The sequence below is a fragment of the Dama dama genome, chromosome 6, assembly GCF_033118175.1.
Source record: "Dama dama isolate Ldn47 chromosome 6, ASM3311817v1, whole genome shotgun sequence".
Taxonomy (NCBI): Eukaryota; Metazoa; Chordata; class Mammalia; order Artiodactyla; family Cervidae; genus Dama; species Dama dama.
In genome coordinates, this window is record NC_083686.1 from 15,815,622 (window position 1) to 15,831,984 (window position 16,363).

Consider the following 16,363-nt stretch of genomic DNA (forward strand, 5'->3'; position numbering starts at 1 on the left):
AATCCCATGGACAGAGGAGCCTGTCAGGCTACAGTCCATAAGGTCACAAAGAGTTGGACATGACTGAATGACTGAACATGCATGCACACATGAGGTAGTGAAACAGCGATGGAACAACCTTTTTTTTTTTGTATATAGGAAGTCTTTATTGAATTTGCTAAAATATTACTTCTGTTTTATGTTTTGGGTTTTTGGCCCCAAGACATGTGGGATCTTATCTCCCTGACCAAAGATCAAACCCACACCCCCTGCATTGGAAAGTGAAGTCTTAACCACTGGACCACCAGGAAAGTCTTGGAAAATCATATTTTAAATGCTAAAAACGAGCATTTGGAAAATGGAAGTGAAGTAAAAATGCCATTTATAATAACATGAAAATATAAGAATATAAGTGCTTAAGAATAAACTTAGAGATATAAAATGACTACACACACACATAGAATACATAATTAAATATAAAATACTTTTCTTTGTAAATTCTTAATTTCTTTAAAATAGAATGACTTAAGCAAAGGAAAAATAATAGCAGTGTGCTGTAGGGTTTATAAAATATGTATAAATAAAATATACGATAACAATACCTTAAAGGACTAGAGGTGAAAATTGAAGCATACTATTGTAAGTTTTTAAAACTACACGTGTGGAGTAGAATAATATTATTTGAATCTAATTTACTAAAAATTAAAAATGAAGATTGCAAACTCTAGAACAACACTGATAAAAAAAGAAAAAGAAGTATAACTGATAACTTATTATGTAAAATAAAACAGGAAACAAAACAATACTCAATTCTTACAGAAAGGATCTTCCAGAAAATTGGGGTAAAAGAATAAAGACAAAACTAATGGCTTCCCAGGTGGCGCTAGTGGTAAAGAACCCACCTGCCAATGTGGGAGACCTAAGAGATGTGGTTTTGATCCCTGGGAAAATTCACTTGGAGGAAGGCATTATTGCCCAGTCCAGTATCCTTGCCTGGAGAACTTCATGGACAGAGGAGACTGACAGGCTACAGTCCATAAGTCTCAGAGCTGAACTGGACTGAAACAACTTAGTACACACATTCAAAACTAATTGAATGATGATGGACTTAACATAATTACTTTAAATGAAAATGGATACATGGATCTGTTAAAAGGCAGAGATTATCAGCAAGTCATCACTTCTATTCGATGCTGTTTCAGAGGCAGGACGATTAGGTGGGGAAAAAATTAGGCATACTGGAAAGGAAAAAGCAAAAACTGTCTTCACTGAAGACTTTTTTGTGCGTAAAGCAACTCCTAAACTATCAGCAAAATATTTACTAGATTTAGGTGACTCAGCCAGGAAAGAATTCACCTGCAATGCAGGAGACCTGAGTTCAATCCCTGGATCAAGAAAATCCCCTGGAGAAGGGAATGGCAACCCACTCCAGTATTCTTGCCTGGAGAATTCCATGGACTGAAGAGCCTGGTGGGCTACAGTCTGTGGGGTACCAAAGAGTCAGACATGACCGAGTGACTAACACACACATAATAAGTGAATTTAGCAAGCCTCTAAATATAAGGCCGCTTACAAAAATTGACTTTATTTTTAGAAATGAGTGTTTAGGAAATGAAAATGAAAATGTCATTTATAATTGCATCAAAAACTTAAATATTTAAGAGTAACTTAAAAAACATATAAGGTATATTTATATACTGTAAACTACAAAACATTACCAAGATAAATTAGAGAGTACTCAAGTAAATGGACAAATATACTATGATTGTGGTGGATAGAACACTCAACATTAAGATATCTGTTCTTCCCAATGTAGTCTATAGTTCTAATGCAATCCCAAACAAAATTTTAGAAGTTTTTCTTTTTTAATTTATTAATATTTTGAAACACTAGGCTGATTTTAAAATTAATGTGGGAAATGCAGAGACCTCGACTAGTCTCCCAAATAAAAACAAAGAAAAATTTGAAGTATTTACCTAATTTCAAGACAGTAATAAATCTACAGTTTTCAAGACAGGATAATGTTGGGTTAAAGACAGACAACAATAAATGGAATAGAATGGAGTGCTGAAATAGACTTGCGCTGGTACAGTCAATTGAACCAAGGCAGTAAGACAACTCAATATGGAAAGAAAAGTCTTTTCACCAAGAATGTTTGAGCCACTGGGTATCATTAAGGAAATGAAAGTGAATCTCAACATATACATCATAGCATGAATTGAAATTTATTGGAGAGGTATCACAGACCTAAAAATAAAAGACAATGTCAAGCTTCATGAAGAAAATGTGCAGGAAAATCCTAATGAACTTGGGGTGGGCAAAGAACCCTGACAAAACCAAGAAAACACTAATAATTAAAGGAAAATAAATTGTAAAGTAAATTTCATAAAATTATTATTCACTGAAAAACAACATTAATAACCTGAATGTGTAAGCTACAGACTGAAAGAAAATGTTCATAATACATGTAAGTAATGGTAAACTTTTATCTGAAACAGAGAATTTCTAAAATTTCTATAAAAAGACAACTCCTTTCCCCTATCTACAGTCCCACCAAATGGACAAAGTACTTGAAAAGGTGCTTCACCAAATAAGATAAATAAATGGCCAATAAATACATGAAAAAGTTGTTAACACTATTAGTCATCAGGGAAGTAAAAAAACAGAACTATAATGAAATATTACTAAACACTTACTAGAATGATTAAAATTTAGAAAACTGATAACACCAATTATTGGCAAGGATGTGAACTGAATTTTTATGCATTGCTACATTGGGTAGACAATATGTCTAACAGTTTATAATAAGTTAAATATATCCTTATCCAATGACCCAACAATTCTTTCTTTAGATATTTTCCCCAAAGAAATAAAAACGTATTTGTGCAAAAATACATGTACATAAATGTTCATGCAACATTGTTGATATCCAAAAAATAGAAACACCTCTAATGTCTAAAAGCAGAATAGATAAATGAACTGATACATTTTACTCAGCAACAAATAGAACAATTACTGATATTTATGCCAACATGGATACATTTAAAAGCATTTTGCTGAGCAAAAGAAGCCCAATCAAAGAAAAAAGAAACTACATACTGTAGGATTTCTTTTCATGTTTAACATGTTTATGACATTGTGTTACCTTGATGCTTGTTTCTTTGAACAACCATTTCATTGCTTTGTACTCAATGAATATACCATAGTTTGTTTATTCATTGGTCTTGCTATGATTATTTGTTTTTTCCTAGTATTAGTTTTTATTATTTATTTTACCACTACAAAAGTATTCTAATGAACTGCCTTTTGTATGTATCCTGGTAGCAAAACACAGGAGTGTCTCTGGAAATATGTGTAGAAATAGAATTGCTGGGTGGTAGGGTATGCAGAAGTTTATTTCATTGTGCTATTTTGCCCCTAAATTTGGTTATTCCAACTGCCAGTTGTGTATAACTATCAGCAGTGTATAAACATCCCCATCTGAGCAACTGCTTTGTAAAAACTAAACATTATCATACTTTTCAGTTTTTATCAATTTGATAGGTATAAAATAATATCTCAATGTGGCTTAAAATTACATATATATTTATGAAAGCTTTTACATTTCTTTTTCTATGAAATGTAATCCATGTTTTATTGTCCATTCTTCTTGTGGATTCTTTGCCTTTTTATTCTTATATTTTAGGAGCTCTTTATAGATTCTGGATAAATCTTCCTCTGGTTATGTGTCTGTCAAATATCTTTTCTGAATTTATGGCCTACTTTTTTACCCCATCACATTTTTTCATAAACATATATGATTCATTTTAAGTAGTCAGTTTTGTCAACAGTTTCCGTTATAAGTTAGCGACTTACATATTTTTTTAAAATTTTATTTCAATTGGAGAATAATTACTTTACAGTAGTGTGATGGTTTCTGCCATACATCAATCTGAATCAGTTACAGGTATACATATATGTCCTCCTTCTTGAACCTCCCTCCCAACTCCCACCAGCAACTTGCATATTATTTATGATGTATTTTTCAGACATTCAACTACATTTCCTTCCATGTTATTTAAAGTTTGGACTTTCTTGAACAATTTTATCCATCTGGAATTGTGTTTTGTATACAATGTGAGGTAGAGATTGTCAAGAACTTTTAACAGTCTAAGATGTTACTCTACCTGCAAGCTAACACGGTAGCCTGCCAGAGTTTTATAGATGCTGGGGCAGAAGAAGACTCGGGCAATTCCCGAGTCAGGTGAGAAGTTCTTTACTACTCACATTAATAGCAGAAGCTACAGTGTCGGAATTCATGCCAGTTTCTCAAACCCAGTTCCCACCGGGTGACTCAAGGAAGGTCAGATGACTAGCGCGCATACAGTGAGTTGTGTTACAGAAGAGGGTTACCCAAATCTCTTGTAGTAGGAGGTTAGCATGCTTGACCTTTAACCCAGAGGGGCACCTTGTCTATATTATACTGGATAATAAATAGTAATAAAACCTGCTTTATACTCCAGAGAGTGGCATCTTTCCTTTCCAAGGCTGTTTTTTCTATAACTATCCTTGAGAACATAGTCCGGAATAAAGACAGCCAGCACCTCTGCCTGTAAGACTTGCACAAATACGAGAAGCAACTGTCTCTTAGCAAAGGGTGTACGTCCTTTCTCCCCTTGCCCCAATATTCATGACCAATTGTCTCTGCATGGTTTAATGCACAGTTTCATCTTTCTCCAGATTTCTTTAATATAACCAGGTTTAAACGTCTACGTTAACATAACATTATCTGTTTGATTCCCTGTATGTAAGCATCTGTTTCTGGGCTCTCTGATTTATTAATCAGACTTCCCTGATAGCTCAGCTGGTAAAGAATCCACCTGCAATGCAGGAGACCCTGGTTCGATTCCTGGGTTGGGAAGATCCCCTGGAGAAGGGGTAGGCTGCCCACTCCATTATTCTTGGGCTTCCCTGGTTGGCTCAGCTAACAAAGAATCCACCCACAATATAGGCAACCCCGCTCCATTCCTGAGTTGGGAAGATCCGCTGGAGAAGGGAACAACTACCCACTCCAGTAATCTGGCCTGGAGAATTTCATGGACTGTATAGTCAGTCCATGGGGTTGCAAAGAGTCAGACAAGACTGAGACTTTCACTTCCACTTTCACTTTCTATCCCTGGTGGCTCAGATGGTAAAGAAGCTGCCTATAATGCAGGAGGCCCTGGTTCCATCTCTGGGTCAGGTAAATCCCCCAGAGAAGAGAATGGCTAACCACTCCTGTATTATTGCCTGGAGAATTCCACGGACAGAAGAGCCTCGTGGGCTACAGTTCATGGGGCCACAAAGAGTCAGGCATGAATGAGCAACTATCTCAGCATCAATACCTTGTAGCTTTACATACTACAGCTTTATATTAAATCTTATTGTCTGGTAGAGCAATTTTCTCCCCACCCCCCAAAATATCCACCTTGTTCTTCAGAAATGTCTTATATATTCTACTCCTTCCATTCTTCTTTGTATTTAAAAAATCTACATACATTCTAATGTAAAAAATATATATGTGTATATATATTTGCAATTCTGACCTTCTGGAATTATTTTGCTTGTTCCAGAGTTTTGTTTGAAACTTCTTGTAGTAAATGTTATGCAGGTGTTTCCAGTGTGACTACCCATCACAGATCAGTTCCAAGCTTTGGCTTCTTGCCTGCTGCCCTTTAAAAGCTAAAGTTTTGATCTTAAGACATCAGCAGATGGTCTGAGCACAAGTGACAGGTTCAGCTCATTTACTTCTCTGCATGGATCCTTTCACTTTGTTTTCAGTCTCTCAGAATTTTTCTTACCATTTTTTTTGAGCAGCGCAGCTATGCATTTTAAAAGATATTTTGTCTCTTTCATCTAACCTTTTTAGCAGTTTTGCACTGAAAGCTGTTTTCAGCCTATCTAGCCATTCATATTGCCTGAAACAGAAGTCTTTGTCAATAATGGTTTTAAAATTGTTTAATCTCACAGAATTGTATCTTTTGCATAATAAATATTCAATAAAGTGTGTTTAGTTGAACTGAATAAGATTTCAGTTGGATTTTTCTGATGCTGCCTCATCATTTCCAAATAACCTAGTACCTAATTTGGCATTTCCACCATTAGGTTATTATCCTCTCCTTGAAACTTTACCAAGTTAAAAATATTTCCAACATACAAAAAATAATATACTTGAAATCTTTTCTTACCACCATGATTAAACACGTGTTAATATAGTATCTGCCTTACTCTCTGGTTATATAGTTAGATAACAAAGCAATTTATATTATTTTATATACTTCAAAATTTTATTCTACTAATGATACTGATACTTTTTTGAAAGCTACTTTTTCCCCATTCAGCATCAGCATCATTTATCTATGCTGATATGCTAAGCTCTGATTCAATTACTCCAAGTCCTGTCTGTAATTTTATTATAAATTAAATTTTATTTGAGTGTGTACTCAGTTGCTTCAGTCCTGTCTGACTCTTTGCGACTGCATGGACTATAGCCCACCAGGTTCTTCTGTCCATGGGATTATCTAGGTAAAAAAACTGGAGTGGGTTGTCTTTTCCTTCTCCAGGGGATCTTCTGGACCCAGATACTGAACCAGAGTCTCCTGCCTCTTCTGCATTGCAGGCAGATTCTCTACCACTGAACCCCGGGAGAGCCCTAAATTTCACTTAATATCCCTTAATTCTACAATAAATATTCTTATATGTATCTTCTTGAGCATATATTTGATATTTTTAAGAATTAGATGCCTAGAATTGAAAAGTGCTATGTGATAAGATGTACTTAACTTTGACCCCATGGACTATAGCCTGCCAGGCTCCTCTGTCCATGGGATTCTCCAGGCAAGACTACTGGAGCGGGTAGCCATTCATTTCTCCAAGGGAATCTTCCTGACCCAAGGATCTAACCTGGGTCTCCTGCATTGCAGGCAGATTCTTTACCATCTGAGCCACCAGCAAAGCCCAGAACTGAAAGTGCTCTGTGATAGGATGTAATTAACTTTAACATATTAGGTATATACAATTTCTTATATCTAGTCTTTATGATTGTGGTGGCATCCATCATTATAGCTGATAAGACCTTTTTTTTTTTTAACCTTATTTTATTTAATATTTGAAATTTGTGAAAAGTACCTAGCACTGGTCTGAAAAGGATTATGCCAAATATATGTTGTGCATGACACCTTGTGTATAATTCAAATTATACTAAAGTTTATAACTATTAAATAATGAATGATTAGGTGAATTAGCAATTCATGCCCCCCTTTTTTTCTGTAGGTATTTATGAGCCTCCATTTATTGTACTACTGCAGTGAACCAACCTTGGATGTGAAAATTGCCTTTTGTCAGGTGTGTGTTCCTTACAGGTAAAACAAGGTACAGTATATTCCCTTGTATTTCCATTTTGCCATTCCATCTTGCATGTTTCACACTAAAGTGTAGAATTAAAAGTAGCCTAGGGAGTAGAATTGGATGCCTAGATTTTTTTCCCCCCAGTTCATTTATCTTAGAATAGGAATGAAGATAATTCTTTTTTTTTTTTAAGATAATTCTTTTTAATGATTGTAAATATTGTACTTAATCACTATAGAAAGTGATTTCTTACTATATTTAACATCACTAATATGTCTTTTTCAAATCCTTAAAATGTAGTTTAAATAATCAAAATAGCTGAAATAGATGATACTATGTTTCATCCAAGGACTAATGAGCCCCAAGTAGAGTCTCTCCAGTACTCAAATATAACAGTATGTAGGCAGTGCTTAGCTTGGGCTTCCAAGGTGGCGCTACTGGTAAAAAATCCACATGCCAATGCAGACGACGCAAGAGACAGGGTTTTGGTTCCTGAGTTGGGAAGATCCCCTAAAGAAGGGAATGGCAACCCTCTCCAGTATTCTTGCCTGGAGAATTCCATGGACAGAGAAGCCTCAGTGGGCTACAATCCATGAGGCCACAAAGAGTCAGACACAGCTGAGCACACACACAGTCCTCCGTTTGTTTTTCAATGCCCTGTTCTAGCCAGCAGTTGGGAAACAATAAGACCAGCAGCAATAATGACAAATAAAGGTATCTCTAACCTACTAGTGAGAAGGTAGTGTACATGGGCAATAGAAGGGTCTGCACTCTTGTATTCATACAAATGATAGTCTTAAAAAAAGTCTACCTGAGGCACTGGTACCCAGTCTGTTTAGGTCATTCTGACTTAAGTCTGTGGTCATTGTATCATTAATAGAGCTCGGTTTTACCCTAGGAATTGTTATGTGGCTGGTAAATTTATAGTAGCTCTAATCATACTCCAAGCAGAGAGCACTTCCATTTTTTCTGTAATGATTTTTTTCTGTATTTTCTCATTGAGATGGGTTGTATACACAGAATGACATATGTCCCTTGAAATGAGGTTTAAAAAACAACTCAAAATAATATTATTTTAATACAATATTTTCTAATTCTAGAAGTAACATGCTTATTATAGAAGATATAGGAAAGTGCAAAGGAAACAAAACATTGGTAAATCTACTCTTCACACTGAGTGTAGTTAGAATTTCTATGGAAAAATAAAATGTATCATGTTCTGTGAATAGGGTTTTCTGATCTATTTTATTTCCCTGGCCTCTAAATTGTTGTGGTGCCAAAAATTTCCAGGCTTTCAGATAGTTTCTCTAATAAGAACTCTGGATCTGGAGTGAAGTAGGTCAGAAAGAGAAAAACCAATACAGTGTATCACCATATATATATATATATATATATATATATGTGGAATTTAGAGAGAAAGTAATGACAATCCTATATGCAAGGCAGCAAAAGAGACACAGATGTAACGAACAGACTTTTGGACTCTGTGGGAGAAGATGAGGGTGGGATGATTTGAGAGAATAGCATTGAAACATGTATATTACCATATGTAAAACAGATGACCAGCGCAAGTTTGATGCATGAAGCCGAGCACTCAGCTGGTGGTCTAGGACAACCCAGGGGGATGGGGTTTGGAGGGAGGTGGGAGAGGGGTTCAGGATGGCGGGACACATGTGTACCCATGACTGATTCATGTCGATGTATGGCAAAAACCACCACAATATTGTAAAGTAATTATCCTCCTTTAATTAAAATTAAAAAAAAAAAAAAAGAACTCTGGATCTGAACAGCCCGGGTTAGAAATTCTGATTCAGCCATTTACTTGTGAGCTTGGGCAAGTTAGTTAACCTTACTGTGCCTTGGTTAATTAATAAAAAGGGAAAAGGTAGTAGGTTTATGAGACTCAAGTGAGTTGATACTTGCAGAGCACTGAGAATATGTTTTTGTTAAGTAGCTAACTAAATCACTAAGTTCATGTTCTCTCTTGTGGGACTCTCATTTGAGTCCTAGTGTTTTAAATGTTACTGATACTGTGAATACTCCCCAATTACACCTCTAGCAAAACCTTTCCCTGAAACCCGGCTAACATACCCAATTGCTTGTTCTATATCTCAGCTTAGATGTCTAATAGGTATAGCAAATGATACATATACCAAACCAAATCCTTGACCTTCCCTTCAAAATTGCTCTGCTCTAATTCAGTAAATGCTAAACCCCTCTTTCCAGTTGCTTAGAACAAAATCTTCAGAATCATCTTTTGGACGACAGTTTGCATACAATCTGTCAGCAGATTCTGTTGGCGCCCCTTTAAAAGTATATCTAGAATCTCACCAATTTCTCCATTACCATTCTGATCCATTCTGATGGTAAGACTGGAGAGCTCTTCAAGAAAATTAGAGATACATTTCATGCAATGATAGACTCAATAAAGGACAGAAATGGTATGGACCTAACAGAAACAGAAGATATTAAGAAGAGGTGGCAAGAATACACAGAAGACCTATACAAAAAAGATCTTCATGACCCAGTTAATCACAATGGTGTGATCTCTCACCTAGAGTCAGACATCCTAGAATGCAAAGTCAAGTGGGCCTTAGGAAGCATCACTATAAACAAAGCTAGTGGAGGTGATGGAATTCCAGTTGAGCTATTTCAAATCCTAAAAGATGATGCTGTGAAAGTGCTGCACTCAATATGCCAGCAAATGTGAAAAACTCAGCAGTGGCCACAGGACTGGAAAAGGTCAGTTTTCATTCCAATCCCAAAGAAAGGCAATGCCAAAGAATGCTCAAACTACTGCACAATTGCACTCATCTCACATGGTAGCAAAGTAATGCTCAAAATTCTCCAAGCCAGGCTTCAGCAATACGTGAACTATGAACTTCCAGATGTTCAAGCTGGTTTTAGGAAAGGCAGAGGAACCAGAGATCAAATTGCTAACATCTGCTGGATCACTGAAAAAGCAAGAGAATTCCAGAAAAACATCTATTTGTGCTTTATTGACTATGCCAAAACCTTTGACTGTGTGGATCACAGCAAAGTGTGGAAAATTCTTCAAGTGATGGGAATACCAGGCTCCCTGACCTGCCTCTTGAGAAACCTGTATGCAGGTCAGAAAGCAACAGTTAGAACTGGACATGGAACAACAGACTGGTTCCAAATAGGAAAAGGAGTACGTCAAGGCTGTATACTGTCACCCTGCTTATTTAACTTATATGCAGAGTACATCATGAGAAACGCTGGTCTGGAAGAAGCACAAGCTAGAATCAAGATTGCCAGGAGAAATATCAATACCCTCAGATATGCAGATGACACCACCCTTATGGCAGAAAGTGAAGAACTAAAGAGCCTCTTGATGAAAGTGAAAGAGGAGAATGGAAAAGTTGGTTTAAAGCTCAACATTCAGAAAACTAAGATCATGGCATCTGGTCCCATCACTTCATGGCAAATAGATGGGGAAACAGTAGAAACAGTGGCTGACTTTATTTTGGGGGGCTCCAAAATCACTGCAGATGGTGACTGTGGCCGTGAAATTAAAAGACGCTTAGTCCTTGGAAGGAAAGTGATGACCAACCTAGACAGCATATTAAAAAGCAGAGACATTACTTTGCCAACAAAGGTCCGTCTAGTCTAGGCTATGTTTTTTCTAGTATGGTGTGGTATGGGTGTGAAAGTGGACTATAAAGAAATCTGAGTGACGAAGAATTGATGCTTTTGCACTGTGGTGTTGGAGAAGACTCTTGAGAGTCCCTTGGACTGCAAGGAGATCCAACCAGTCCATCCTAAAGGAGATCAGTCCTGGGTGTTCACTGGAAGGTCCGATGTTGAAGCTGTAACTCCAGTGCTTTGGCCACCTGATGCAGAGAACTGACTCATTTGAAAAACCCAGATACTGGGAAAGATTGAAGGCAGGAAGAGAAGGGGACAACAGAGGATGAGATGGTTGGGTGGCATCACCGACTCAATGGACATGAGTTTGGGTAAACTCCAGGAGTTGTTGATGAACAGGGAGGCCTGGCGTGCTGGGGTTCATGGGTTCGCAAAAAGTCGGACACGACTGAGCGACTCAACTGAACTGAACTGATTCTTATCCAAGCCTGGGTTATTGCAGGAGCTTCCACCTCGTTCACCCCCAAGGGGTTTACTCTCAAAACATCGGCAAGAGAGATATTTTAAAAATATAAGTGAGATCACGTCACTGCTTGGAACAAGACAAACAAAACAGAAAAACCATTTGGTCAGTGAGATGTCTTCCACCTCACTAATGGTAAAAATTCTTAAATAAATACCCAAGCTTTTGCCTTGGGTATTGCCACCTAGACACACTTCCTTAAAATGCTCTTCCTTTATTACCCACTTGGCTCACTCATTCACTACCTTCAGAACTTGGCTCAAATATTCATTTTTAAAGGAGTCGTTCCTGCTTATCTATCTAAAATTGCCCCTTCCTACTCCACACTGCCTATCTCACACCTCCTACCCAACTTCTTTGTCTTTTTCTTTTGTCCCCTCCATGACAGCTTTTGATATATGTGACTAGCATGTTGTTTCTCTCTGCTGGAATACATTTTTCACTTGGGCACGGAAGTTTTTCAGTGATGTGCTGTGAGCTCCCACAGGCTGACAAGGCTCACAAGCGTTGAGTGTGCACACCTCTTCCCCGCTTGAAGTTCAGTGATGTTGGGTTGGTAGGTTGAACTCTGTCATGACAGGAATATGTACATTATGTAAATAAACAATTGGTGCAGATAAGTCCTCTTCCCTCCCCCACCCCCAGCCAGTTGTTGAATTATTAGCAGCACATTGTTGGGATTTTGTCTCTTCTGCACACAGCTGTGTTGTAGTACTAACAATAGTATCTGGCATTGTGTGGGCACTCACCAAATATTTGCATAATGAATGAATGAATGAATGATACATGTTTGGTTAATGCAGTCAGTTGCAGCTGTGATAGTGCCCTGGTGGAAAACGAGCAGGCCTGAATTTCTGGTTAGAATATCTGGACCATATGTAAGCTTTGTGATTGTAAGCCATTTCCTTAGTGTCCATGATCCTAGTCATTTACCATGGGCATTAGCCCTTAAGAACCAAACCAAAAGCAAACAAACAAAAGTTTACTTTTTACATATTTTGAGACTAGTCTGAATTTAAGAAATTATCCAAAAAAATCTTAAAACTTCAGCTGTTATTTTTACTCCAAAAAGTTTCTATGTAGGTTGAAGTTATTTTTAAATCATCTCCCCAGATTTTGGTACAGATTCAGAATGTCTGTTTCTAGGAAGAGTTCTTAAAGAGTTTAAAGCAAAGGAATAAAGAGAAGAAATGAAGCGTGAACTTTCTTAATGGCTCTGACTTTTATTTTTTTGCTTACTATGAGCTTTTAATACCTAGAAAATATACATGTATATTCTATAACTTAAAACAAACCCTAAAAATATCATAGCAAGCAGGATATTTCTAGTTGTGACTCAGAGGGCTTAATTTAGTTTCCATGTAGAATTTTAATTTGATGATAATGTTTTTTTTTTTCTTTCTTGTAGCTCTGTGCCTCATTTACTATTCTAGCAATTTAAAGAAAATGGTGTATTTATTTTCTCTAAATGAATACAGAATTTATTTATTTGAGTTTTATTTATTTATTTGCTTGAGTTTTCTTTTAAACTATGGGCTTTGGAAGCTTCTCATTTCATGAGACATCTCTTGGATCCCTGGTATGCAGCGGCATTTAACACCATCGGCAGTAGGGTTAGGTTGTTCCCAACTTTTTGCCTCACAGATGGTATGCAAAGACCTTTAAGTAGCTTGTCAACAGTTAGGGATTGAGTATATCCAAAATCGAGGGCTTCCCTGGTGGCTCAGTGGTAAAAGAATCTGCCTGCCAATGCAGGAGACATGAACTCCATCCCTAAGTGGGGAAGAGTCCCTGGAGAAGGAAATGACAACACACTACAGTATTCTTGCCTGGGAAATCTCACAGACAGAGGAGCCTGGCAGGCTACAGCTCATGGGGTCACAAAAAGTCAGATGCAGCTTAGTGACTAAACAGCAACAATATCCAGAATCTAGGTCTCTTGAATCTTAATCTCTGGCTTTAAAAAGTTATATCATATTTCCAGGTTTTTCATTGTTAGAAGAAAGAAATCACAGAAAATATAGAAAATAAAATTGCCCAGGTAGTTACTTATCAACAGTAAATATGTCAATTAACTGTAGTAATATTAACCTTATTTCTTCATTGAATTATTTGAAGAACATTAGATTCATTGAATTTTTTAGCTACTCCTATTCATTTCATTTTTTAAATTTTCTTTAAAAACATCAAGCAGCTTTTGCAGGCAGGAGGTTTTTTGCTCTTATTACGGGGAGAAATTTGTCATAGAGGATAAAAAAAACAATCTTAAGTTTGCCCTTGTATAAATCATTTACAAAATATAGACCAACAGGGAATTGAAAGTGCCAGAACTCTTGATTTTCCAGAGATGTAGGTAAGCCTTCTTAGCCTTCTTTTCTCAATTGAATAGAAAAGTGAAGAACTGTTAAATTTCACTCTATGAATTCAGAAAAAAATCTGTGAAAATTGCTGCTTTTGGAACTGTGCTGTACTGAATAGATGAGTCATGGTTTTAACCAAGAAATATATGCACAGAGAGATAATGTATGTTGGAAACCACATGTACACCCACTGGTGTCTACAGCATTTACCACATCCCAGTTTATGTTACCATTGGTTGTACAGGTTTATGCTTTCCCAGCTCAATGGTGATGGCCTCTGGGGTAGGGCCAGGGCATCCTCATCCTTGTCTTCCAAGCTCAGAATTCTACCTTAATTCAGGAAATGCTCAATAAGTGCTTTTTGAATAAAAGAGGGTAAATAAAAACTCAGAAAAGCACTAGTACAAATTTGCTCACCTTTGAAAATCAAGTCAATTTCTCAACATCTTAACATCTTTATAAGTGGGTATCAATTCAGTTCAGTTCAGTTCAGCTGCTCCGTCATGTCTGACTCTGCAACCCCATGAACCGCAGCACTCCAGGCCTCCCTGTCCATCACCAACTCCCGGAGTCCATCCAAACCCATGTCATTGAGTCGGTGATCCCATCCAACCATCTCATCCTTTGTCATCCCCTTCTCCTCCTGCCCTCAATCTTTCCCAGCATTAGGGTCTTTTCAAATGAGTCAGCTCTTCGCATCTGGTGCCCAAAGTATTGCTTTCAGCTTCAACATCAGTTTTTCCAATGAACACTCAGGACTGATCTCCTTTAGGATGGACTGGTTGGATCCCCTTCCAGTCTAAGGGACTCTCAAGAGTCTTCTCCAACACCACAGTGCAAAAGCATCAATTCTTCAGTGCTCAGCTTTCTGTATATTCCAATTCTCACATCCATACATGACCACTGGAAAAACCATAGCCTTGACTAGACAGACCTTTGTTGACAAACTAAAGTCTCTGCTTTTTAACATGCTGTCTAGGTTGGTCATAACTTTCCTTCCAAGGAGTAAGTGTCTTTTAATTTCATGGCTGCAGTCACCATCTGGAGTGATATTGGAGCCCAGAAAAATAAAGTCAGCCACTGTTTCCATTGTTTCCCCATCTATTTGCCATGAAGTGATGGGACCGGGATATATTTAATTTATATTTTGGTGAATTTGTTAATCACAAGTGTTAATTGAACATTTATCTAAGAATTTATCAACTTATTGTCCTATCCTGTTATTGATGCTCGAGTTGGTTACAAATCATTTAAAATGATTTCTTGATTTTCAGAAAGCCTTAAGACAGGAAGTTCATGTTAGTGAGTCAACAATTATGGGTTTATGTAACACTAGAAATAAAGAGACTGAGCTCAGGGATCTGCTTTTTTGCTGTGACACAGAAACTCTTTGGGCCTTCTTTGTGTGGAGGCATCTACACATCGAATGATTATTGATTATTGGCTCCATCATTCATTTATTCAACACATCTTTACTGAGTGGGGTTCCCTGGTGGCTCAGACGGTAAAGAATCTGCCTGCAATGCAGGAGACCCATGTTTGATCACTGGGTCAGGGAGATCTTCTGGAGAAGGGAATAGCTACCGACTCCAGTATTTCTTGCCTGGAGAATTCTGTGGACAGAGGAACCTGGAGAGCTACAGTCCATGGGGTTGTAAACGGTCGAACACAACTAAGCGGCTAACACACTTCTTTACTGAGTACCTCTAATATGTGCCTGTAACTTGTAGAAATTAGGGGTACAGAGTGGTTATGGTTACTCTCCTCAAAGAAGACACCATCTAGTCTAAAACACAGTAGAGAGTAGCTTGGCTTAAAACATAAAGAAAACTTCTTCCACTTTGATTTAAAACCTCAGTGATAACCATGAGCTAAACAATAACAAGTCAGAAAAGGAAACACCTCAATACTTAACAGGTATTTACTATCTGTGAGGACTTCATTAAGACTTTATCTCATTTAACCTTTACAATGCCATTAACTACCAAGACAGAATTCATTTATGTTTTATTCTGGGATTGGAAACCTGAACCATTTTACTAGAATGTCTTTATCCAGTCTCATCATGGAATTTTGATATCTTCTATTGGTGATACAGAATTTTAACTGAACTAAATAGCAACTAAATAGGACTCAGAACCAAAATACTATAATTAAATGCAAAGAAGCCTAAGATTCTATTGGTCACCAGTAGGGGAAAAAAAAAAAAAAGACTTTTATATAAATTCCAAAGGACAGTGGTGATGTTTAAGGTCTAAAATATTACTGGGTAATGACATAAATAGCAGTCTTTCTGTAGAGTTCTTAATGTCAAAATTGTTCTTCAGTGTCTTCAGAATTTAGTGTTTTTTTGGTAAAGCTCCTTGTTAGATATAATGGCCAAGACTGAGCATGCTGAATTTTCTAGTTAAAGCAATGCTTTCCTTAATAGATATAAAATATTACTAGATGACTAGGTAACTAAATTTTATTTTGCTGCTCTAATGTCTGGATAACAAATGCACTATGTATGTATATATAGTAATAA

At 37.1% G+C, this 16,363-nt stretch overlaps 1 protein-coding gene across 8 annotated transcripts in view; it reads left to right on the plus strand.

Moving 5' to 3' along the window:
* MAPK10 (mitogen-activated protein kinase 10) overlaps nt 1–16,363 on the plus strand; it is a 357,383-nt gene that overhangs the window by 182,135 nt on the left and 158,885 nt on the right. For 3 of the 8 annotated variants that reach the window (XM_061145181.1, XM_061145180.1, XM_061145179.1), the window contains one exon: nt 7,270–7,341. The exons of 2 other annotated variants lie outside the window; for them this stretch is intronic. In XM_061145181.1, coding sequence (XP_061001164.1) covers nt 7,276–7,341 — 66 coding nt within the window. In that variant the 5' untranslated portion in view covers nt 7,270–7,275. Of the gene's footprint in view, nt 1–7,269; nt 7,369–16,363 lie in introns of all 8 variants that reach the window. 3 more of the 8 variants (XM_061145184.1, XM_061145183.1, XM_061145186.1) reach the window with 1 other exon arrangement.